The sequence below is a fragment of the Hemitrygon akajei genome, chromosome 11, assembly GCF_048418815.1.
Source record: "Hemitrygon akajei chromosome 11, sHemAka1.3, whole genome shotgun sequence".
Lineage (NCBI taxonomy): Eukaryota > Metazoa > Chordata > Chondrichthyes > Myliobatiformes > Dasyatidae > Hemitrygon > Hemitrygon akajei.
Window position 1 is genome coordinate 68,520,495 of NC_133134.1, and position 26,765 is coordinate 68,547,259.

The following is a 26,765-nucleotide window of genomic DNA, read 5'->3' on the forward strand; positions in this document are numbered from 1 at the left end:
TTCTCAATGGATAAAACTGATTTTATTTTAATGTTTTATTTTTTGTTTTTAAATTACATTCTTATACAGCTAAAAAAGAATCTCAGATACAGAAAGGAACTAAATAGTCGGTCAGTCAGCCAGCTCAGTCTTGCAACAGCTTATGTTTCATAGTGGAGTTCTCCGAACATAGATGGACAAACAAGGCTCCTGCTGCAGTCCGCGATCGTAGTTCATAGACATCGTAGTCATGTGCCCATTCAACATTTCCCCAAACCTCAATCTATAAGCAAAAGTAACCATACCATATTTACAACAAATTGATTCCAGTGTAAAAGGTCAGTATAGTTTGTCGAAAAGGGTATTAGCAACCAAGTACTCCTACGTTGCCTGCTTTTGAGCTTAAAAGCAAGGCACTTCTTTACTCCAACAGATAAATCTGCAACTCATACATAGAACATTACAGCACAATACAGGCCCTTAGGCCCACAACATTGTGCTGACTTTATAACCTATTCTATCATCTAACCTTTCCCTTTTACATACACCTCCATTTTTCTATCATTCATGTGCCAGCTAAGAGTTCCTCAAATACCTATAATGTGTTTACCTCAGACATCCTCCCTATATTTTCCTCCAATCACTTTAAAATTATGCCCCCTTGTATTAGCCATTTCCACCTGGGAAAAAGTATCATGCCATCCACTATCTCTGCCTGATCATCTTGTACACCTCTATCAAATCACCTCTCATCCTCCTTTCTCTAAAAAGAAAAGCCCCAAACTCACACAACCTATTCTCTGTAGTCCAGGCAGCATCCTGCTATATCTCCTCTGCACTGTCTCTAAAGCTTCCTTCTTTTAATGAGGCAATGAGAACTAAAAACAATATTTCAAGCATGATGTAACCACGTTTTTACATAGCTGCCACATTACTTCACAATTCTTGAACACAATTCCCCATCTAATGAAGGCAAACATGCCATGTCTTCCTGACAACCCTATCAACTTGTGTGGCAACTTTGAGGGATCTATGGACTTGGACCCCAAGTTCCCTCTGTTCCTCCACACTGCTAAAAATCATGCCATTAACCCTGTATTCTGCCTTCATATTTGAGCTTCCAACGTGTATCACTTCATGATTTTCCCAGATGAACTCCATCTGCCACTTCTCAGCCCAGTTCTGCATCATGTCAATATACCACAGCAAACTATGCCAACCCTCCACACTATGCACAATTCCACCAACCTCCATGTCATCTGCAAACTTACTGACCACCCCTATACTTCCTTATCCGAGTCATTTAGAAAAATCACACATAGTTCCCCTGTGCTCACCTACCTCCATGCAGAATACTCTTCATATACAACCATCTTCTGCCTTCAATGGGCAAGCCAATACTGTATCGATGCACCAAGTTTTCCTGGATCCCATGCCTCCTGACTTTCTGAATGAGCCTATCATGGAGAACCTTATCAAATGCCTTACTAAAATCCATATACACATCTTCTGCTCTACTTTCAATTTGCTTTGTCACATCCTCAAAGAATTCAATCAGGCTCATGAGGCATGACCTACCCCTCATAAAGCCACGTTAACTAACCCCAATTAGACTAGGTTTCTCTAAATGCTCATAAATCCTGTCTCTTAGAATCTTCTCCAGTAATTTTCCCTCTACTGAAGTAGGACTCACTGGTCTATAATTTTCTTAAACAAAAGAATATTTGCCACCCTCCAATCTTCTGATACTACTTAATGACCAGTGAGGACACCAAGATAACCTCCAAAGGTGCAGCTATCTCTTCCCTTGCTTAACATTGTATCCAAGAGTATATCCTGTCCACCCCTAAGGATTTCAAAGTAGATTTATTATCAAAGTACACATATAAAACCATGAAATTTGTTTTCTTGTGAGCATACACTAAATCCAAGAAACACAATAGAGTCAATGGAAGACCACACCCAACAGGACAGACAAACATCCAATGTGCAAAAGACCATAAGCTGTGCAAATACAAAAGTCTCTACCAAACTGAATATTTTCCAAAAGTTCCAACACATCCTCTTTCTTAACCTACAAGTTCCAGAATATTTCTGCTTTGAGGCATGTTGTCCCTCTTCTCTACATGAGTAAAAACTTGTCATTTATCAGCAAAACCAGAGCTGATTATTGACTATGGCAGGAAGAAATCAGAGGTCCATAGTCGATGAGCCTCTTCATCAGGGGATCGGAGGTGCAGAAGGTCAGTAACTTTAAATTTCTTGGCATTATCATTTCAAAGGTTCTGTCTTGGTACCAGCACATCAGTGCCATTACAAAAAAGGCACGGCAATTTCTTCAGTTCCTTAGAAGTTTGCACAGGTTCAGCATGTCATCTAAAACTTCTATACATGTATAGTGGCAAGTATCCTGACTGGCCTGGTATGGAAACACCAATGACTATGAACTGAAAAGCCTATTTAAAAAATAGTGGATACAGCCCAGTTCATCAGAGGAAAAGACACCTCCACCCTCCCAACAACACCATTGAGCACATCTACAAAGGGTGCTGCTGCAAGAAAGCAGCATCCATCATCAGTGACCCCCACCATCCAGGCCGTGCTCATTCTCATTCTCAGTGCTGCCACACCACCAGGTTCGGGACCCTTCAACCATCAAGCACCAGAACTAGTGTGGACAGCTTCACTCACCTCAACTCTGAACTGACCCCACAAACTATGGACACATTCTCAAGAACACAACAATTAATTTTCCAGAGATTATAACTTATTATGTATTATTTTTTTATATTTCCACAGTTTGTCTTTTGCACACTGGTTGTTCGTCCACCTTTGTGTTTAGATTTTCATTATTTTGTGTTTCTTTGAATGCCCATAAGAAAATGAATTCCAGAGTTGTATATGGTGACATATATGTTCTACGATAATAAGTTAATTTTGAAATGTAATGTAGTACAACTGTCATAAGAATTTATATTGTTTAAATAAGCCATTGCTCCTTTTCTCAAGAGTAAACTGGTTTGGCAATAATTACAGGCTAGCAGGTGATGATGGAAGTTTTGCTGCCTCTTCCCTTCTTGCTATCTCCAGCTCAGAGGACAGTGGTGCAACAATATCCACTGTTAACCTAATCGACTCACAGAGCTACATTAATTACACCCCCCACCCTGATCAACTCACACAGATACTTTCATTGCACCCCCGTCCTAATCAACTCACAGAGCTACATTAATTACACCCCCCACCCTGATCAACTCACACAGATACTTTCATTACACCCCCGTCCTAATCGACTCACAGAGCTACTTTAATTACACCCCCCACCCTAATCAACTCACACAGATACTTTAATTACACCCCCCACGCTAATCAACCCAGATACTTTCATTACACCCCCGTCCTAATCGACTCACACAGCTACTTTAATTACACCCCCCACACTAATCAACTCAGATACTTTAATTACACCCCCATCCTAATACACTCACAGAGCTACATTAATTACACCCCCCACCCTAATCAACTCAGATACTTTAATTACAGCCCCCACCCTAATCAACTCAGATACTTTAATTACTGCCCCCACCCTAATCAACTCACAGATACTTTAATTACACCACACACCCTAATCAACTCACACAGCTACTTTAATTACAGCCCCCGCCCTGATCAACTCACACAGCTACTTTAATTACACCCCCACCCTGCTTTTTCCTATAAGAACTCCATTTCATTCTCCCTCATTTGTCCACCTCACTTGCATCAGTTCTTAGAAGAGTTCCTTCACTAGCATCTTTAAGAAGTATTCCTTCTTAGTTGATAGAGCCTCAAGTGTCTTTAATCTATTACCTGCATATCCGCTTTTACACTTCAGAGAAATGCTCAACCTCCACATTCAACAATATCTTCCATAATTTTCATCACCTTATGGGATTCCGTCATTGAACATATCTTCCTCATCTATGATACGACAAATGGATTTCTGGATAGTGTCTAAGACTGGCATAGAATACAGTGTGATATAAATCAGTTGCAAATATGGGCAGATAAATGTGAGGTGTTGCACTTTGGGAGGGTAAAAGCAAGGAGACAGTAAGTTCACTGTTAAGGGAAGATCCTAAACAGTGTTGCTGAACAGGGGTCTTGCGATCCAGGTTCATAGCTCCATGAAAGTGGAGGTCGACAGGGTCGATAAGAAGGCTTATGGAATGCTTGCTTTTATTAGTCGAGAGTTTGAGTTCAAGAGTCAAGAGGTTACATTGCAACTTTATAAAACTCTGGTTAGGCCACATCTAGAGTATTGCATATATTTTGGTCGCCCCACTACAAGGAGGATATTGAGGCTTTGGAGAGGCTGTAAGTTTACCAGGATGCTGCCTGGTTTAGAGGGCATCAGAGGCTGGACAAACTTGGGTGGCTTACTTTGGAGCAGTGGAGCTGGGGGGGGGGGGGGGGGGAAGAGATGAAATCGAGGTTTATTACATCATAAGAAGCATAGGTAGAGTAGACAGGGAGCATCTGTTTCCCAGGGTAGAAATGCCTAGCACCAGAGGGCATGCATGAAGGTGAGAGGGGGTAGGTTCAAAGGCCACGTCAGGGGTAAGTTTTTTTTTACTCAGAGTGGTGGATGCCTGGAATACACTGCCTGGTATGGTGGTAGAGGTAAATGCATTAGAGGGTTTTAAGAGACATTTAAATACGCACATGAATATCAGTTACATGGTACATGCATACTTTGACAATAAAATGAACTGTGAACTTTGAAAAATGAATATGAGGAAGATAGAGGGATATGAACATTGTGTAGGAAGGAGGAATTCATTTTTAGGGGATTTTTGATTTACATTTCAGCAGGTTTGGCACAACATTGTGAGGCAAAGGGCCTGTCCCTGTACTCTATTCTTGTATGGCCTATGTTCGAACACATGCTCACCTTTTTCCATATGATAAAGAACCCTTGAGCTGAGACATCATCGCTGCTTCTTGCTGATATGCTGAGAGCTTTCAGTATTATATCTATTGGCCAGCATAAGTAGGAGTTTGTGGTTCGGAGTACATGACACAATATACTCTGTCACCAATATATATCATACCTGATATTGTTCCTCTAGCCGAGACAGTAACACAGCCTTCTCTACGCTGAGGTTTCGATCAATTAGATTTAGGGAAAGAACCACTGATTTAAGTTGTTGGATGACATACTCCAGACCTTAAAAAAATAACAAAGGCAACAATTTCAACAAGGTTTTTCTCACCTTTTCAAAGGCAGTTTTAATTACAAGTGAAAAGGAAGCTATATTACATACTTAATGAAGAAGTTATTCTTTCTCTACATAAACTCCCCACAGAAAAATGTTTTAAAAGGGAATCTGTCCTTGAGAGTAAAGGGAAGCAACTCTTTCATTCTACACATTGTGGTGGGGGGGGGTCAATAAAATTCACAGAGCATATTGGATGACACCCTTTAATGACCAGCAAGAAGTCAATTAAGATTATGGCAAAAAGGTTCACATGTTACGTTCAGTCATTACTCCACTACATACTATTCTCCAAGAAAGTACCGCAAAGACAGCGACACATCCTTGGACTCAGAGCAATACAGCGTGGATACAGGCCTTTTGGCCCAACGAGTCCCTGTTAACCCAGCTAATCCCAATTTCCATATCCCTCCAAGTTCCACTACTATGTGCTACCCAATTGCCTCTTTAATGATCTGCCTCAACTACTTTTTCTAAGCAGCTCATGCCATATACCACCCTCTGTATGAAACACTTTCCCCTCTCATGCCCCCTAGTTTAGAACCCCCTTCCCTGGGGTAAAACACTGTTAATGTCTACCTTACAGGACTTCATTAGTCAGAGGTAATGTCTCAGCTCTATAAAATCCTGGTTAGACCACGTGGAATATTGTGTTCAGTTCCGGACACCACACTATGAAATCCTGGTTAGACCACGTGGAATATTGTGTTCAGTTCCGGACACCACACCACAGGAAGGATGTGGAAGCTTTAGAGTAAGTGCAGAGTATATTTACCAGGATGCTGCATCTTATGAAGTTGGGTTAAGCAAGCTAGGCCTTTTTGCTTTGGAGTGAAGGAGGGTGAGAGGTTACTTGACAGAGGTGTACAAGATGGTAGAGTGGAGAGTCAGAGATTTTCACCCCAGGGTAGAAAATGTTAATAAAAGGGGGCATAATTTTGAGGTGACTGGAGGAATGTATGGGGGTGGGGAGGAGTGTCAGAGGTAAGTTCTTTACACAGACAGTGGTAGATATGTGGAACACCCTGCCAGGGGTGGTGGGAGAGGCAGAAACATTAGCAGCATTTAAGATAGGCATATGGATGATAGAAAAATGTAAGGCTATATAAAAGGGAAGGATTAGATTGATCATAGAGTAGGCTAAAAGGTTGGCATAACATCGTGGGCCAAAGGACCTGTACTATGCTGTAATGTTCTATTTTCAATCAATACTACTCCTACCTTTAAATATTTCTAAAAGGTCATACCTGCACAACAGCTCAGGCAGGGTATGTATCCCATTACAGCTCATAAGGTGAAACCTATCAGCATAAATGGCAGCAATGCTTCACTCTCTGATAAGCTCAACATCTTTTATGCATGCTTTGAAAGGGAGCATAAAACTATATCCCTGTCTCGAAGACAAATGATAACGTCCTTCAAGAGGATGAGTGAAGCCTCACAAGGCATCAGGCCTTGATCAGACTCTGCCAGAGTTGCTGTACATCCAATTGTGTCATAGAATTAGCTTTTCTCTTTAAGAATTAACCAGAAAGGTCACAGTGGATGTTGTCTATTTGGACCCTAGCAAGGCTTTGTAAAAGTCCCAGTGTTCGACTGGTTTGGTAGGTTAGGTTACATGGAATCCAAAGGAAAAATAATTCAAAATTGGCTCAGTGATAAGATGTACTTAGCAAAATACTGAAAACCTCTGCCAAGCAACTGGCTGGAGTGTTCAATGGCATCTCAGCCTCACTGCTGCAGGTTCCCACCTGCTCCTAAAGGTTATCAATCATATAGTGCACGAAAAGAGCCTCAACAGTAACACTCACACATACTCTGAAATGCTGTGACAGGTTGGTGATGGCTAGAATTAATTCCTATTTGAGCAAAGACCAGGGCCCACTGCAATTTGCCTACCGACACAACAGTTCACAGCAGGTGCAATCTCACTGGTTCTCCACTCAGCCTTGGACAACAGCAATACACACATCAAGCTGCTGCTTATTGATTACAGCTCAGTGTTCAACACCATCATTCCCTCAATACTAACAACCAAGCCTCAAAACCTGGACCACTGTACCTCCTCCTCCAACTAGATCCTTTTCCTCCTCGGCAGGAGACAAGAGTCAGTGCAGATTGGTAATAACATCTCCTCCTTCCTAATCAACTCAGGGATGTGAGCTTAGCCCTCTGACCTACTCCCCCTACACCTGACTGTGCAGCTAGGCACAGTTCAAATGCCATCTAATAATTTATCAATGTTCTTCACAGAATCAAGGATGACAATGAGGAGGCATACAGGAGTGAGGTAAATTGGCTGGTTGAGTGGTGTTGCAACAACAACCTTGGACTCAATGGCAGCAAGACCAAGGAACTGACTGTGAATTTCAGGAAGAGGGAGTAAGGAGAACACACACCAGTCCTCATTGAGGGGTCAATGGCGGAAAGTGTGCACTGATATAAGTTCCTGGGTGTCAATATCTCAAGAGAATCCAATACATTGATGCAACCACAAAGGCAGCACACCAGCAGCTATACTTCTGGTCAGTTTTCTGGTTCTGAGCCAACTGGAGCCCAATTTCTGAATGGAGTACCAAGAAGATTCCTGTTGATGCTGAAAATAGTCACTGGTACCCAATAAGGGTGCGTTAGAATTTCTTGGCATTTCTATCACAAGAAACAAGCTTTCAAAAACATGAATGGCAATAGGATGAACAAAAAGTTTTTCAGCTTATCATTCATGTGTTCATAAACCTTTAGTTCTCCATTTGATGATTGCCTACTCTTTGTCCTCCAAAATATTGTGGAGTCGATGAAGCAATACAGCGATGCAAATTATGACTGTAGCTCCTCATTTATGTCACACATTAGATGCAGCAAAAAGTCCCAAAGAACACTTTGAAGCATCATCCAATAAAACAAAATTAAACCACATAATGACAAATCAGGTGAATGACCCAGAGATTACCCAGACAGGAATGCCTTAATGGGGAGAAGCTGAAGTAGTTTAGGTGGAAATTCTAGAGTTTAGACCCAAGTCAACCAAAGATGGACAGACTAAAATCAAGGCTGTGCACTAACTGGAAAAATGCACTTACCCACGTGCTCCAAGGCTGAAGGAAGTGATGGAGAGATGAGAGAATGAAGGGACTTGGAAACAAAAGGAATTTTAAAATCAATGCAGTGTCAGTGTTTGAGCCAGTGCAGGAGTGAAAGAGAACAGAACCTTGCGAGGGTTAGAAATAGGACAGCAGAATTGTGGATAACCTTAAGCTTACAAAGCACAACAATAGTCCATTTAAAGAGGACAGAGTGAATCCTCATTTTATATTCTGTCACTTGATCAAGAATACACAACAGAGGCCAAGGATTAATTAATCACATACCTATAAGTGCCCAAAAGTTATATGAAGAGAGATGTTTTTCAAAGGTCTCCTTGGACTTGCTTGGAATGTTTGGTCCTAAGATATTTGTAGAGAAGCCAATCTCAACATCATACCTGTTAGGGGGAAAAAATGTGTAAATGAATTTTAAACAGAAGGAATCAGAAATACTTGTTCTTAAACTACTACTGCTCAGAGCACATGCCCCAACTTCCCTGCAGCCTAACAAATTGTTTTTCTCTCCTTCCCAGTTCTGATAAAAGGTTTTCAACCTAAAACATCAACTCCATTTCTTTTCAATAGTTGCAGCCTGATCAAAAATTTGCTTTTATTTTACATTACCAGCATCTGCAACTTTTTTGATACATTTTAAACATTTGCTGATGTTATGTAGCTACTTCTGTTTAAAGGGTGTTAATGCACCAATTGTGCTCTAGTTTTAAAACCCCTTTCAACTCTAAGAACATACAGTCGGCCCTCCTTATCCGCGGATTCAACCAACCGTAGATCAGGAAAACCCAGAAGTTCTCTTTTCAGCACTCGTTGTTTGCGCATGTACAGACTATCCTTTTCTTGTCATTTTTCCCTAAACAATACAGTATAACATGGTATAAATAATCTAGAGATGATTTAAAAGTACAGGCAGTCCCCGCGTTATGAACGAGTTCTGTTCCTGAGTCAGTCTTTAAGTCAGATTTGAAGTCGGAACAGGTACATCCGGTATTATGTAGCCTCAGTTAGTAAAATGTTTGTCTTAGTATAGTATATATTTTACCTTTCTATGCATATAAAACACTTAAAAAACGTATGTAATTAAACCACTGCATCGCTTAGTAATAATTATAGCTTTCATCGGGGCAAGGCCTTTCACATGCTCCATTAAAATTGTTCCGATCATTGACCAATCGTAGCCTAACGCTTTTTCAATGACCGATGGCGTTTCACCTCTTTCCGATCGCTTTATTACCTCCACTTTATTTTCAATTGTGATCGTGATTATTTTCGTGAAGAGAAACACTGTGGATTCAGAGCTGCACCAGGTCCTAAAGTCCACTGCACTGATACAGGTTAAATAAAGTCTGGAGTTCCGTCGGGTCCTAAAGACCACTACATTGAGACAGGTTAAATAAGGGATTTGAGCATCCACGTATTTTGGTATCTGTGGGGGCTCCCGGAACCAATCCCCCACAGATAAGGAGGGCCAACTGTATAGTCAAACCAAGCACATATTGACTAGCTGTGGTTCCACATAGAATCAAACCTTACCTGTTCTCTATCCATTCAACAACAGGATCCCATTCGTTTTTCTGAAGCTCCACTAAGCCAGGTGGCTCCACCACTCTGTAGCTACACAAACATGAACAGGTGTGGATGAGGGTCAGTTAAGACTCATTATTCAAGATCCTGAAGTCACCCCATTACTTCAATTGTACTTTAACCTGGGCTACCTTTTAAGTTAAAAAAAATTATCAAAACAATCTTAATTAATATCAATATTAAAGATCAGCAATTAAAACATCTTTAGCTTCTAATGAAACTCCCAAACTTCTCCCTTTTGCATTTCACCAATTAAAATTTATTTTGCTGGTGAGTGATACCATGAAAGAAAAGCTGAAAGGGTACAGATGAAACTTAATGGCTTGAGGTGATATGTGGCCTGCCACGATTTCTATGCCCAAACCTTACAAAATGCTTCACTGAATTGCATTTGCCATTCAATTGGCTACCCAGACAGTTATCTGTTTTTCTAAAAAAGTCCTCATCACATTTCATCAACCCCACCCAACAGGTCATTGTCTGCTTCTTTCCTACCCCAACCCAGTGCTACGCATGCCAAGATTAGTGCCTGGAGGATAATGTCAGAGTTTAATTCATTAACTGAATTAGCTTCATTTATATGTGAAGTTCACACTCACATGGAACAACTAATAATCTCACCTCAACAAATGCAACTCACCAGACCACGTCTGTGTCCAGAAATTTGAGAGCTGACCTAATCAGCTGTTCCTTTGTTCTTTTCGTTGGATTATCCAGGGCAGTGTTACACAACGTTGTCTAATCAAAGAAAATATTTTGCAGTTTAGCTTCAAAAATCAACAACCATTCATTGCTGTACAAATCCAATGTCACTTTTGAATGAGCCACTTTCAGATAAGATGTTAAACCGACTAGGAAGCTGAGAGGAAAGACTGGGAGACTATATTGCAAGTGGAGCAGGTAAACAGTTCGTCAGCCGTGAAAGAGATTTTCAAACGAAACAATTCCGTACTGGTGCCAGGGTCAAGAATGCCTCAGAGCAGTCACAGGGCATTCTAAAAGGGGAGGAGAGAAATTATGATCCACATCAATAGGTAGAAAAGCTGATGACATCCTGCATCAATGTGATGAATGCAGGGAGTGAGGACATTCATTGATGAAAGAGCCAGACCTCCAAGCATGTGATCTCTGGATTACTTCTTGTATCGTGTGCAAGTGGATATCAGAATAAGCGTTTGGTCTGGCTACATAACTATTCCAAAGCTCATAAGCACATTGATTCCAGAAGTAATCAATCACATACTTCGATGATGTAGGAGAGAGGACTTTCGATCTTCTGATCATAGGATCATTAAAGAGTAAAATAGGACTGTACAAGCAGAGCGTATTGCACATGAACCAAAATGGGATCAACATCTTTGGAGGAAGGTTTGTTGATAAACAGATTTGGCAGGGGAATGGCTTACAATGTAAATGTGCAGTTGTGTGTGTTGTAAGGAGGTACAAATATACACTCAGTGGCCACTTTATTATGCACGGAGTGTAGTTTCTGCTGCTCTAGCCCATCTACTTCAAGCTTTGACATGTTGTGCATTCAGAGATGCTCTTTTGCACACCAGCTCGTAGTTGTTTCAGTTACTGTTGCCTTCCTGTCACTTTGAACCAACCTGGCCATTCTCCTCTGACCTCTGTCATTAACAAAGCATTTTAACGCACAGAACTATCACGAACTGGACGTTTTTCAACACCATTCTCTGTAAAGTCTAGAGACTGTCCTGTGTGAAAACCCAAAGAGATAAACAGTTTCTGAGATACTCAAACCAACCCATAAATCTAGTCAGCTCCATCTTGAGTACTAGCTTACAAAGTACCCAGGACATCTACAAGGGAACAGTGTTTAAGAAAGGCAGCGTCCATTACTAAGGACCCCCAGCACCCAGGGCATGCTCTTTTCTCACTGTTACCATCAGGAAGGAGGTACAGAAGCCTGAAAGCACACACTCAGAGATTCAGGATCAGCTTCTTCTCCTCTGCCATCCGAGTCCTAAATGGACATTTAACCTATGAACACCACCTCACCTTTTTTAGTATATATTATTTCTGTTTTTGCAGTTATTAATCTATTCAATATCCATATACTGTAATTTTTTTCTTCTATATTATGTATTGCATTGAATTGCTGCTAAGTTAACAAATTTCATGATACATGCTGGTGACAATAAACCTGATTCTGAACCCATCTGGCACCAACAATCCTTCCACTGTCAAAGCGACTTTGATCACATTTCTTCCCCATTCTGATGTTTGGTCTGAACAACAATTAAACTGCCTGACCATATCTGCATGCGTTTATACATTGAGTTGCTGCCACATGATTGGCTGATTAGATATTTGCATTAATGAGGTGTACAGGTGTACCTATTAGGCCACTGAATGTAGAAGGAAAACTAGGTCAGTCTGGAGCAGCTGAGGGTACGTAAAGGCACGAGAGAAATTGTCTTTATTGTAATGGATAGAATCTGACTGGATTACATGCATATGCGACAACCCTGTAATTTCAGTTTTTGACGCTGATGTGAGAGCATCCTTCAGGAGGGTGAACCCACAGAAAACATCTGGCCCAGATGGAGAACATGGCTGAGTACAGAAGACCTGGCTGGAGTGTTTACTGACATCTTCAAACTCTTGCTTCAGCAGTTTGAGGTACCCACATGCTTCAAGCAGGCTTCAATCATACCAGTGCCCAAAAGAAAGTGATAACCTGCCCCAATGACTGTCTTCCAGGAGCACTTGGATCCATGGTGGTGAAGTGCTTTGAGAGACTGGTTATGAAACCCATCACCTCCTGCCTGAGGAGTGACTTAGATCCTCTGCAGGTCAACAGCAGATACCATTTCATTGGCTCCTCACTCAGCTCTGTAACTCAAACATCAGAATGGTCTTCATTGACCACAGCTCGGCATTCAACACTATCACCCCCTCAAAACTAATCACCCAGGTCCAACACCAAGGCCTTGATACCTCCTTAGAAACATAGGAAAACCCACAGCACAATACAGGCCCTTCGGCCCACGAAGCTGTGCCGAACATGTCCTTACCTTAGAAATTACCAAGGGTTACCCATAGCCCTCTATTTTTCTGAGCTCCATGTACCTGTCCAGAGTCTCTTAAAAGATCCTATCATATCTGCCTCCATCATCATCGCCAGCAGCCCAATCCATGCATTCACCATTCTCTGCGTAAAAAACTTGCCTGATAGCTTCTCTGTACCTACTTCCAAGCACTTTAAAACTGTGCCCTCTCATGTTAGCCATTTCAGCCCTGGGAAAAAGCCTCTGACTATCCACATGATCAATGCCTTTCATCATCTTATACACCTCTATCAGGTCACCTCTCATCCTCCTTCACTCCAAGGAGAAAAGACCAAGTTTACTCAACCAAAGCAATGTCCCCTTGGATCGCATGCCTCCTTACTTTCTCAATAAGCCTCGCATGGGGTACCTGTCAAATTCCTTGCTTCTTATATCACTGCTTCCTCGATTTTCTTACTTATAGACCCTAGTCAGCATGGATTAGCAAGCTCTCCTCCACAAGGCTGTACGTTTAGCCCTTGCTCTATTCACTTCATACTTACGGCTGTGTGGCCAAGTTTACTATGACACCACTTTTGTTGGCTAAATCAAAGGTGGTGTCAAATCGGCAGGTTGAAAATTTGGCTGAAGTGTCACGACAATAACCTCTCATTTACTGTCAGCAAAACCATAAGGTATAGACCAGAAATCAGGCCATTTGGCCCATCAAGTCTGCTCTGCCATTCCATCATGATTGATACGTTTTTCCTCGCATCGTCAACCTCTACTTTAAATATTCATAAAGACTTGGCCTCCACTGCTGCCTTTTGTAATAGATTCCACATATTCGCTATTCTCTGGCTCAAAAAATTCCTCCTCATCTCCATTCTAAAAGGGCATCCCTCTATTCTGATGCTGTGTGCTCTGGTCTTAGGTACTCCAACATATGAAACATCCTCTCCACGTCCACTCTATCAGAGCCATTCGATAGGTTTCAATGAGGTCACTCCTCATTCTTCTGAATTCCAGTGAATACGGGCCCAGATCCATCAACGCTCTTTATATGACAAGCCAAAAATCCTGGAATCATTTTTGTGAACCTCATTTGAACCCTCTCCAATTTCAGCAAACTTTTTCTACGATAAGGGGCCCAAACTTGCTCACAATACTCCAAGTGAGGCCTCATCAGAGTTTTCTTAACATTACGTCCTTATTTTTATATTCTTGTCCTCTTGAAATGAATATTAACATTGCATTTGCCTTCCTCCCTCAGACTCACCCTACAAATTAACCATTAGGGAATTCTGCACGAGGACTCCCAAATCTCCGAGTCTCAGGTTTTTGTATTTTCTCCCCATTTAGAAAATAGTCAACCCTTTCATTTCTTCTACCAAAGTGTATGGCCATACACTTTCCAGCACTGTATTCCACCTGCCACTACTTTGGCCATTCTCCGAACCTGACCAAGTCCTTCTGTAGCCTATTTCCTCAAAACTACTTTCCCCATCCACTTATCTTCATATTGTCTGCAAACTTTGCAACAACGCCATCAATTCCATCATCAAAATTATTGACATATAAGGTAAAAAGAATTGGTTCCAACACAGATCCCTGTGGAACACCACTAGTCACCGGCAGCCAGCCAGAAAAGGCTCTCTTTATTCCCACTCTTTGCCTCCTGTCAATCAGCCACTGCATTGTCCATGCTCAAATCTTTCTTGTAATACCATGGGCTTGCAGTTTGTTAAGCAGTCTCATGTACAGCACCTTGTCAAAGGCCCTCTGAAAATCCAAGTTCACATCAACTGATTCTCCACTGTTCATCCCGCTTGTTATTTATTCAAAGAATTCAAACAGATTTGCCAGGCAAGATTTTCCCTTGAGGAAACCATTCTGACTATGGCCTATTCTATCATGTGCCTCCAAGTACTCTGAAATCACATCCTTAACAATCGACTCCAACATCTTCCCAAACACTGAGGTCAGACAAACTCCCTTCTTCTGCCTCTTTCCTTTCTTGAAGAATGGAGTGACATTTACAATTTTCCAGTCCTCTGGAACCATTCCAAAATCTAGTGATTCTTGGAAGATCATTACCAATGTCTCCACAATCTCTTCAGCTACCTTTTTCAGAACGCTGGGGTGTAGACCATGTAGCTTACCCACCTTCAGACCTTTCAATTTCCCAAGAACCTTCTCCCTAGTAATGGTAACTTCACAAACCAAAGAGCTGATTATTGACTACAGGAGGAAGAAACCAGAGGTCCATGAGCCAGTCCTCATGAGGGGATCGGAGGTGGAGAGGGGGTAACTTTAAATTCCTTGACATTATCATATCTGTCCTGGAACCAGCACATATGCGTCAACATGAAGAAGGCACGACAATGCCTCTACTGTCTTAGAGGCTTGCGCACTTTTGGCATGTCACTAAAGCTTCAACAAACTTCTACAGATGCACAGTGGAGAGTATTAATACTGGTCGCATCATGGCCTATTATAGAAACACCAATGCCCTTGAACATAAAAGTGGTGGACACAGCCCAGCCTATCATGGGCAATGGAAAATAGAGAAGATATGCAAGTAAATTAGGTATCAAGCACATCTACATGAAAGCAAGACACCCACCATCCAGCAAACACTTTCTTCTCACTGCTGCAATCAGGAAGGAGGTAAAGGGGTATTAGGTCCCACACCAACAGGTTTAGGAACAGTTAGTACCCTTCATCCAACAGGATCCTGAATCTGTGTGGATCACTTCACTCACCTCGACACAGAAAATGATTCCACAACTTATGGACTCACTTTCAAAGACTCTACAACTTGTGTTCTCAGTATTATTTATTAATTTATTTGCACACTTTGTCTTCATTGACGCATTGGATGTTTGTCAGTCTTTGTGTGTAGTTTTTCTACGTTCTACTGTGAATGCCTGCAAGAAAATGAATCTCAAGGTAGCATATGGAGAAATATACATACTTTGATAATAAATTTATTTTGAACTTTTTTTGGCAAGGAGAGAAGAACTTGGAACATTGATCTGAATATGGGAATGTGATGCAATTGCAATCACAGAGGTATATTTGAAAGAAAGCCAAGATTGGTAATTCATTATTCAGTATATAGAAAGCTTCAGGTTGATAGGGAAGTAAGCAAAAGAGAAGCACTGCAACATAGAGTAAGACCATGAAATTACCTTAGAGGGCTCTTCTTATGGCCCATAAGGGTAGAGTTTAGAAATAAAGAGGAAATTACTTAGCTAGGTTCACACTACAGGTAGCAGCAGACAAGATTAGATATGTGGGTAAATCTAGTATAAATGCAATAGGCTATATAGTAGGAGAGTTTAACTTGTCCAAATATTAAATGGGGTTGCATCAGTGTGAAAGGCCAGGAGGAGTTAAAATTTAAAGTGGGAAACTTTAAAAAGTGAAATTGTGGAAGTTCAGGTCCAATGTGTTCCTGTTAGGGTGAAAGCCAAGGAAGGCAAATCCAAGGAGTTCAATGTCAAGGGATATTGAGGGCTTAAGAGTGGATGAAGATATCACTGGCAGGAAAGTTTAAGAAAAAAGTCACAAAGATCCTACGAGTAAATTAAGCGCACAGTGTAAAGAGTGGGGACCATGAGGGCCCAAATTGGCTCTGTGTGTGTGGAGCCAGACAATGTGGGCGAGGCCTTAAATAAATACTTAACTATATTCATAAAGAAGATATTGCAGTGTGGACTTCAAGGAGGGGGTGCGGAATATTCTAGATCATGTGAACATTAAAAAGGAAGATGTATTAGATTCCTTAACAAGGACAAAGGTGGATGAATATCCAGGACCTAATGATCTCTGTCACAGGCTGCTATGAGAGTCAAGGCAGAAATTGGTGGGGCCATGACAAAGCTTTTTAAAACTTTGCTGACTACGGGCAAGGTGCTAGGTGACTGGACAACAACAGATATGATATTCTTATTCAATAAGGGCAGCAGGAATAAACCAGGTAATTACAGGCAAATGATCCAACAGGATTAATGAACACTTGGCAAGTCAAGTGTTGATCACGGATGAACAAATCAAGGTAATCAGGCAAAGGCAACACAGTTTTGTGAGTGAAGGATCACATTTGCCTAGTTTTCTGGAGTTCTTTGAAGTAGCAACGTGTGTGGTGGATGCACTATACTTTAATGTACATAATTGACAAGCAGCCACTTCATGAAAAAAAAATAACAGATTGTGGGACACAGTACTGTGCTAAAGTCTTGGACGCCCGAGATTTTTTATATAAATTTTGTTTTCGATGTTTACTTTTTATCTTTTGTAAAAGTGTGTCAGTAGAAGAGAAAATTTTAGATATTCAAACATTCATTTTCCAAAAAAATAAAACAAAGAAATTTAAAAAATTTTCTTTCACTATTTCATTAATGAAAGAAACATATTAAGTAATAGACCACTTTTCAAATAAAAACCTGTATGTATCTAGCCCAGTGCATGATTAAACAAAGATAACAAACTGGTGCTAATGATCAATGACCTTACACTTCCTCCCTCACCACCATTCAGGGCCCCAGACAGTCCTTCCAGGTGAGGTGACACTTCACCTGTGAGTCGGCTGGTGTGGCCTTTTATATATTGGTGAGACCCGACGCAGACTGGGAGACCATTTCGCTGAACACCTACGCTCAGTCCGCCAGAGAAAGCAGGATCTCCCAGTGGCCACACATTTTAATTCCAAGTCCCATTCCCATTCTGAAATGTCTATCCATGGCCTCCTCTACTGCCAAGATGAAGCCACACTCAGGTTGGAGGAACAACACCTTATATTCCGTCTGGGTAGCCTCCAACCTGATGGCATGAACATTGACTTCTCTAACTTCCATTAATGACCCTCCTCCCCTTCTTACCCCATCCCTGATTTATTTATTCCCCCCTCCTTTTTTTCCCTCTCTCTGCCCATCACTCTTTGCCTGTTCTCCATCTTCCTCTGGTGCTCCCCTCCCCCTTTCTTTCTCCTTAGGCCTCCCGTCCCATGATCCTTTCCCTTCTCCAGCTCTGTATTCCTTTTGCCAATCAACTTTCCAGCTCTTAGCTTCACCCCACCCCCTCCTACTTTCAAATCTCTTACTATCTTTTCTTTCAGTTAGTCCTGACGAAGGGTCTCGGCCCAAAACATCGACAGTGTTTCTTCCTACAGATGCTGCCTGGTCTGCTGCGTTCCACCAGCATTTTGTGCATGTTGTTCAATGACAATGAGTTGATTGAACTAAACTGATTAACTGAAACAGTTAGAGGAATCAAACTGAGTGAAGCACAACCAACTTAAAAGGTGAGGGTGTGGCAAAAGTGACTGTTTAACCTTCAAATCATCAATTCTGACAACATGGCAAGAGTAAGCACATTAACAGGACACAAAGAGGTTATCCTGCATCAACAAGGTCTCTCCCAAGAAGAAATTTTGCAGCAGACAGGAGTTTCAAAATGTGCTGTCCAAGCTCTTCTGAAGAATCACAAAGTAATAGGCAAGATTGAAGACCAGAAACACAGTGGTTGGCAACAGAATCTGAGTGCAGCCGATGAGAGATACATCAAACTGACATCCCTTCTAAATCAGAGAAGTCCAACACTGCTATCAGTTCTGAACTCAGAAACAACTGGAACCCAAGTACACTCATCTACAGTCCGCAGAAATCTTATCAGGAGTGTTCTTCATGGAAGAGTTGCTGCCAAAAAGCTATTCCTCTGGAGTGGAAACAAGCCGAGAAAATTGCCTACACAGAAAAACACAAGGACTGGATGCTGAGAAGTGGAGCAGATTCTCATCTGTCACAAAGTCCCCACTTCAGTCTGCCACAGGACAATGACCCCAAACACACAGCCAAGGTCATAAAGAACTATCTTCAGCAAAAAGAACTATCTTCAGCAAAAAGAAGAACAAGGAGTTCTACAACAGATGGTATGGCCTCCACAGAGCCCTGTTCACATCATCGACGTTGCCCAAGATTACCTGGAGAGACAGAAGCAAGCTAGACAGCCAAAGTCTTGCAGAAAAACTGTGGAAGTTATCCAAGAAGCTTGGAGCAACCTACCTGCCAATTTTCTTATAAGACTGCATGACAGTGTACTTAAGAGGATGTATGCAGGTTTAAAGGCAAAGGGTGGTCACACCAAATATTGATTTGATTTAGTTTTTTTTTGCTGTTTACTACTCTTTATAGTTTTTATTGGTATTTGGAAACTTTTCATTTATGAAAGCTTCTTCACTTTACAGTATTTTTTTTTTTTTTTACACACACGTGCCTAAGACTTTTGTACAGTTCTGTAGGAGGCAACAAATTGGCATGGATAAATGATTGACTATCCAACAGGAAGTAGTAAGCAAAACTGACCGTTTTCTGCTTCATATCACTGTACAACTGGATCAGTTTCTGCACCTCAACTCTAATTGATACAAATGATTCAGTGGAAGGTATTAAAAGTACATTGATAAATTTGCTGATTACATAAAAGAAAGGTGGGAAAGCAAGTTGAGATGAAGACAAGGCTAAAAGAAAATGCTGAGTGGACAAAGATTTGGCAAATGGAGTATTATGGGAGGGAAAATGTAAAACGGTCCATTTTTGCAAGAAGATAAAAAAATCATGTCATCTAAATGCTAAGAATTGGAGATTATGCAACAAGGAAAGAGGAGCAGGAGTATGCATACAGCCCTTCAAGCCTGTCCCGCCATTTAATACAACCGACTTACACTGGCCTCAAATCTTCGTCTGGCACACGTCAGAGTGTTTTGACATACCAAGGGATCAGTGTGGCCTAATGTCTGATTTGCAAAAAGGCTAGCACACAGGCATTAATGGCTAGGGGCACTGAATACAAAAGTAGAAAGGTTACGTTTGAGCTTTGTAGAGGACTGGCAAAAGCACATCTGCACTGCCATGATTCGAACTGGTCTCTTATTTAAGGAAGAATGTGTTGGAAGTAGCTCAGAAGGTTTATTCGAATAATACCTGGAATAAGGAAAAGTTATAGGAATTTAGAACAGAAATGATTGAAATATATATTATCCTGAAATCTTGACCGGATGAAGATTTTTTTTCCTCACATGGGACAAACTGGAATTAAGGGGGTCACTGTTTAAAAATTATCAGCTATCCATTTAAGACAGAAAAGGCAAACTTTTCTCTTGTATGGTCAAGTGTCTTTGGTACTCCCTTTCTTAAAGAACAACAGAATCAAATTTGTTTAACTTTCTCTTAAAAGACAAAGATACATACATTCTTGATAGCAGGGGAGTGAAATGTTTCCACAGGTAAACAGGACTAAAGAACTGAGGTTACAATCAGATTAGTCGGGTGTTTGTTAAATCATGAAAGGAGCCTGAGGGCTGTGGCCTTCTGCTTTTCCCAATGAGCGTCTTCTGAGATCGCCCATAGATTAACTTCTCACTTCCTGCCCATTTCAACAGTTTGACTGAGTCATGCATTTCAAATTCATCCTTTTTTTCCCCCTCTCCAAATGACTTTTAGATTGATATGCAGGTTAAAACTCTCTGGTCCAGCAACTTCCATGGCCTGGCATGTCTTGAATCATAGATCAGATCTATACTAATTAACTATATCTAACTAGCACCTAAAATCAACCACAATCTGTAATTAAGCTGTAGGTAATAAACCCAACAGTGCAATTTTTGTGATCGTAGCCAGCATTTCTGACTTAGGGAAACTTTGGGTTACCTACAGTTCTCAGAACTCTTACATGATTCAGAATTGTCTAAATTCACAAAGAACATTTCTCCTGCTCAGAGGGCAATTTCTATCGTCCACATTTTCTGTGTCTAGCACCAGTCAGGTTCCAAGGGTGGCAAAGAGGATAATTTTAACATACACATTTATTTTTTAATAAAATGTCGTACATAAATTTTCTGAGACTCAAATTCTCAAAGATGTAAATGCATACTAGAAATATCCTATATTAATGGCCAACAAAACATCTGTTCAGAAAACAACAATCTTTTCACAAATCCTGCACCATCATCCTTTTTCATTTAATCATCACCTTCAACCCTATCCAAGTCCTTACAATTCTGTTCTTTGCTTACCTCCCTCCATTTTCCTGACTACTACACTTGCTTAAAACCTATGACATTTCAAACTTTTTTCCTGAAAATCTAATTTAAAAGTCATTAACCTGAAACATTAATGCTCTGCAGATGCAGCACTTTCTGATTTGATTTTGATTTCACTTGCCCACAATTTTATAAGCTCTGTTTGATAGTAGCATAATTAAAAAGTAGAGCCTACCAGATGCATGGTAAAGAACTGCAGTACATCTCCTTGGGACTGCCATTCTGTGGCAACAGCAATCGCCAGAGCTTCACTGGGAACCGTGAACAACTTGCCCTGAGGAGTCTTCAGCTTCCTGCGGTCAAGATTTATCTCAAATGCACCTCCTGTGACATGCAGAGAAAAGAAAGGGCCTTATAAAGAGTAGTGGCCTCCAAACAATGCAATAGTTTACACTTTAACCAAGAGTTTTCAATGCTTCTTGAAGAGAGTCTGGTCAGCTCAAGAATTTCTTTTTGGCATTGCCAATCCGTGAGACATGCATGTTAACAGATTAACAAATAAACAAAACGCAACAAGGGCAACGCAAATTCCATACAATCATATACAAAATTATTTTATTTGTTGGCACAGATTATATTTAAATTGACCAAACATTAAAACAGTTTGCATTTATTTTAATAATTTAACTGCTGTACAATAAACATGAACTATTTTAGAAAACTAGAAATACAAATAAGACCATAAGTCATAGGAGCAGAATTAGGCCTTCTGGCCCATTGAGTCTGCTCCGCCATTCATTCATGGCTGATCCCTTTTTCCTATCTCCTCCTCAACTCCAGTTCCCATCCTTTTCCCCATACCCTTTGATGCCATGTTCAATCAAGAACCTATCCATCTCTGCCTTAAATACACCCAACAACCTGGCCTCCAAAGCTGCCTATGGTAACAAACTCCACAAATTCACCACCCTTTAGCTAAAGAAATTTCCCCGCATCTCTATCTTGAAATGGTGTCCCTCTATCCTGAGGCTGTGCCCTCTTGTCCTAGACTCTCCTACCATGGGAAACATCCTTTCCATATCTACTCTGTCTAGGCCTTTTCAACATTCGAAAGGTTTCAATGAGATCCCCTCATCCTTCTGAATTCCAGCGAGTACAGACCCAAAGCCATCAAACGTTCCTCATATGGTAAGCCTTTCATTCATGGAATTATCCTTGTTAAACTCCTCTGGACCCTCTCCAATGCCAGCATATTTTTTCTAAGATGAGCAGCCCAAAACTGTTCACAATACTCAAGGTGATGCCTCACCAGTGCCTTATAAAGCCTCAGCATCACATCCCTGCTCTTGTATTCTGGACCTCTTGAAATGAATACTAACATGGCATTTGCCTTCCTCACCACCGACTCAATCTGCAAGTTAACCTTCAGGGTGTTCTGCACAAAGACTCCCAAGTCTCTCTGCATCCAGATTGCTGGATTTTCTCTCCATTTAGAAAATAGTCTGCACATTTATTTCTACTACCAAAGTGCATGACCATGCATTTTCCAACATTGTATTTCATTTGCCACTTTCTTGCCCATTCTCCTAATCTAAGTCCTTCTGCATCCTACCTGTTTCCTCAACACTACCGGCCCCTCCACCAATCTTCATATCATCTGCAAACTTGGCAACAAAGCCATCTATTCCATCATCTAAATCATTTATATACAGCATAAAAAGAAGCGGTCCCAACACCGACCCCTGCAGAACACCACTAGTCCCTGGCAGCCAACCAGAAAAGAATCCTTTTATTCCCATTCACTGCCTCCTGCCAATCAGCCAATGCTCTAACCACGTTAGTAACTTTCCTGTAATACCATGAGCTCTCATTTGGTAAGCAGCCTCATGTGTGGTACCTTGTCAAAGGCCTTCTGAAAGTTCAAATATACAACTCCACTGCATTGCCTTTATTCATCCTACTTGTAATCTCCTCAAAGAATTCCAGCAGGTTCGGCAGGCAGGATTTTCCCTGTACTCCATCACCTCGTCCTTAACAACTGACTCCAATATCTTCCCATGTTTCCATTAGGTCAAGTATATAAATTCACTCAGTGTTGTCGCAGTTTACAAAGCATCAAGTATGACCAAAGCCTTCAGTTAAAACTTTTCCTGTGAAATAGACTCTCTAACTGGATTTACATCACAGAGCAAAAATGTTTCCACAATCCTTAAAGTTGGAGCAAAGTTATAGAAATCTTACATTGGAAATGTTCACAAAATGCCTAATATCTATCAGCACCTACCACAACAGAAGCTGCATTTTCACAACTTCAAGATTTCTCACAGTTTATTACACTTCTAATATTGCTGGAGTTTCAAGATTGAAAACAGAACAAACAGATTTAGAACAGTGTGCAACCTAAAGGGGAATTTCCACAGCAGGTTGTATAGTTCTCAGGTAGCTGTTACCTACATTCCTCTTGATGTATTTGATGGTGTTTTTGTTGAAGAAATTGTTACATTTTACAGCAGTAAGTTTTGACCAATGTACAGATGGCAGTTATGGTCCAGCAAAAGTGGGAAGAGTAGAGATTCTGAGTACCAATCAACTGGGTTGCTTGATGCTTAAGGTTGGACTTCTTCAATGTCATCAGAGCTGCATATATGCAATAACTGGATTACATAAAAAAACCAAACTACTTCAAAAGCATAGATCAGGCAGCACCTATGCCAGAAACAAAATGGATCATAGCCTTGACTTACTCTAGAAGATAGTGGAAAGTTTTTAAGGAGTTAGGAAATAAGTCACCAAAATGAAACCCAGATTTTGATCTTCCAATCAATGGTCCAGCCAAATTTCTGGACAATAATGACTGTTGAGCATGTCAATTTAGGGGCCCAGTGAAAATGCTCTCACTGAAGAGTTGTTGAAAATAGACAGCTTCTATGAAGTTGATAAACCAAAGAGAATAAAACTATTAAGATTTTAGAAAATTATCTTTATTCACAAAAATCTTACCTTCCCCTTGCGAAATGCTTACGTTCTCATAAAATTTCTTTCGTTCTACAAAAAAAGACGAAATCTTTTTCTTACTAACAAACACAAGTATGCTGCAAACATGTAAGAAACAGTTAGCAGTTAACTTCCCCCCATTTCTTATCAAGAATTAAGCTACTTCTGACTTAAGAATATTTAAACCCTCTGTTTCCACCATTGTTTGATGAAGTGGCCCAGAACATCAAAAGACAAATCCACCTGAATTGATGACCCTATATTTTTCAGCAGTGACCCCTGATCAGAATCAGGTTTGATATCACTAAATTCGATGTGAAATTTGTTTTGCAGGAGCAACACAGTACAGAAACATATTACTACACGTGACAAAACTATATAAATAGTGCAAAGGAATATCGAGGCAGTGTTCATGAGCTTACATTCAGCCAATGAAAACACCAGGGCTCTTATACTGCCTCTCACTCATCTAAACTCCAATGCATATAAGCCCGACCCATCTAACCTTTCAACGACAACTTGCTCATTCCAGGCATTAGTCCAGTTTTGTAGTTTAATTTTAGAAGCAAAATAATACCGTTTAACCACTTGAACTGCTCCAACATGACTGATCTTTTACCTCAGTGCCATTTTTCTGTATTAATCTCATACACTTGATATCAAAACACGTATTAATCTCCACTCTGAATACACTCAGTAACTGAGCATCAACAAGCTTCTGATAATAACAAACTCTGAAAATTTACAATCTTCAAGGTAAAGAGATATCTCTTTATCACAATCATGAATGACCACATTCTTAATGTGAGACTGAGGGCTCCGGCTCCAAGTACACCAAAGTTGCAAAATATCCCGGCATTGAGACACTCTTTCATGTGGCAGCACTATCTCTTGTCACAGAACAATCATCCCCCACCCCCAGTAATGAACCTGGGGAATCTTCCTCACTATTCCCTTTTTTTAAAAAAATCAGCACTACCACTCATCTTCCCTTTACCCATTTCTCCTAAAAGTTAATTATCTTAGTCCATCATATTCATTTTACAATAGTGTTTCTGTAATGGCTATTATAGCTTCCCCTGCCATTATCTAGTTTAAAGTATTAAATACAGGCTATTTTATTTGATTTACATACAAGCAACAATGACTTACTGGGACTGTTCACAGTTCTGAACTCCGCTTCAGAAGAATATGGCAATATCAGTTTGCTGAAGTAACAACAGCGCGACTTGTCACTTACAACAATGCGGAAAGACAACCAACATCGATCGGTTACTCAATTGTCTTAGCATTTTCAATCTTTCCCACAAATACAATCTTCATAATGATGCATTTAGTTATATGTTAAATACACAGCAAGTTATCTATAAACATGCTCCTTAGTTACATTATATGGATTAATCTTCTGAGTTCATACAGCAAAATAAAACATAACTATGAATCATGCACAGTTCAGGAGACATTAAGAAGCTAATACCAACTCCAAAAAAGCATTTATAAATTTCCTTTCATAGATTCAAAGAATATTTAACCTTATCAAGCCTACATTTGACAAACACAACTGTCCATATTAATTCTATTTTCTGCTCCCTAAATTATAGTAAATGAAGTAGTTTACGTTTTTTAAAAATGTGATTATGTTTTCTACTTATCAATGCCAGGCAGATAGTTTCAAATTTCTACTGTGCTCTAGTGGAAAAGCTTTAAGAGAAACATAGACAACAGAACATGTGTGAATCATTCATGTCTTCCAGTCCGTTCCGCTATTTAATTTGATCACGTCGGATCCTCTACTTCAATACTGTTACTAAATACAAAAGACAACCACTCAATGCCTTTTATCTTTAAAAATTACTTCAAGCCCCATAGAGTCATGAACTTTCTGCTATCCTGCAACTTTTGGAGTTCCCAAAAACGTCCACAGTCAAAGGTATGCTTATTTTAATGTTAAGGTTGATCCCCCATCCCAAGATTTGTAAGAGGTATCTGGAGATAATGCAGGCCTGGTTAATACAACTGAATAGGGTGTTTAAAATACGTTAGCCCATATACACACATCACGATCCTACTAACAGCAATGCATTAATAACACACTAATTTTACTATCATGCTTATTAAAGAATATAGTGGCCAAAACACCGGCGAGAACACGCCCATTCTTTCTGAAGAACATGCCGTGGGATGTTCTACATCCGCCTCTCGGATACTGCAAAAACGCCTCAGTCACAGTGGAAAGACAGTACAGTTTGCGCCCAAACATTCACAATGGAACCTGAACCTCAAAACCGTGTACCAAGAGATGTTCGGCCCAACTCTTAGCCCTGGTCTCTGCACCAAATCATCGCTGCCGCTCACCTGCTGCCGGGTATCGTCGCCTGCACTCCACTCTGCAACCAAGCCCAAATCTGAGGGCGGCCGGAGCCCGGGCCCAGCAGCGAGCCAACATCCTCCCCACCCCGTAAGTATCAGTAACTCTCACATCAATCACGTCGCCTCCAGGGCGCCGCCATTTTCCCAACCTTTCACCTCCACGCACAAACACCGGCCATTTCGTCATCACGGAATTGATTGACGTTCCTGGTATCCAATCACAGCACAATATTTCGGTATCCTTCTCACCCTCTGGGAGGCGGGAAACTTTCCAACCCTGTTTCGTGAAATGTTTTTTAACCAGGGAGAAGAAAGGGAATAATTTCTTCATTTAGATGTACAGTTGTTTTTGGTGTGGCTGCTGTACCCTGTAAACCCCAGGTGGCGCTGGGTGCCGGGGTCTTGTGCTTTCCAAAGTGTGCTGAAG

General features: G+C 40.7%; 1 protein-coding gene across 2 annotated transcripts; it reads right to left on the reverse strand.

Annotated features, from left to right (window-relative positions):
* atpaf2 (ATP synthase mitochondrial F1 complex assembly factor 2) lies at positions 1-26,509 on the reverse strand. Of its 2 annotated transcripts, XM_073061025.1 has the most exons (8): positions 26,324-26,509; positions 23,975-24,019; positions 21,210-21,358; positions 10,560-10,657; positions 9,869-9,949; positions 8,606-8,718; positions 5,073-5,188; positions 1-262 (listed from the first exon to the last, which is right to left on the reverse strand). In XM_073061025.1, exons 1-8 carry the CDS (start codon positions 26,412-26,414, stop codon positions 125-127), a joined length of 831 nt encoding a protein of 276 aa, XP_072917126.1. In that variant the 5' UTR covers positions 26,415-26,509; the 3' UTR covers positions 1-124. The 2 variants fall into 2 exon arrangements, with proteins under 2 accessions (XP_072917126.1, XP_072917127.1); XM_073061026.1 differs by lacking the exon at positions 23,975-24,019.
* Between the last annotated feature and the right edge of the window lie 256 nt (positions 26,510-26,765).

Excerpts from the sequence above, each read along its gene's own strand:
- atpaf2 (XM_073061025.1), bottom strand. The coding sequence starts at position 26,414 with ATGTTGGCTCGCTGCTGGGCCCGGGCTCCGGCCGCCCTCAGATTTGGG. Across the intron at positions 24,020-26,323 it reads GCGACGATACCCGGCAGCAG|AACGAAAGAAATTTTATGAG; the intron begins GTGAGCGGCAGC and ends CTTTTTTTGTAG. Across the intron at positions 5,189-8,605 it reads TAACTTTTGGGCACTTATAG|GTCTGGAGTATGTCATCCAA; the intron begins GTATGTGATTAA and ends TATTTTTTTAAG.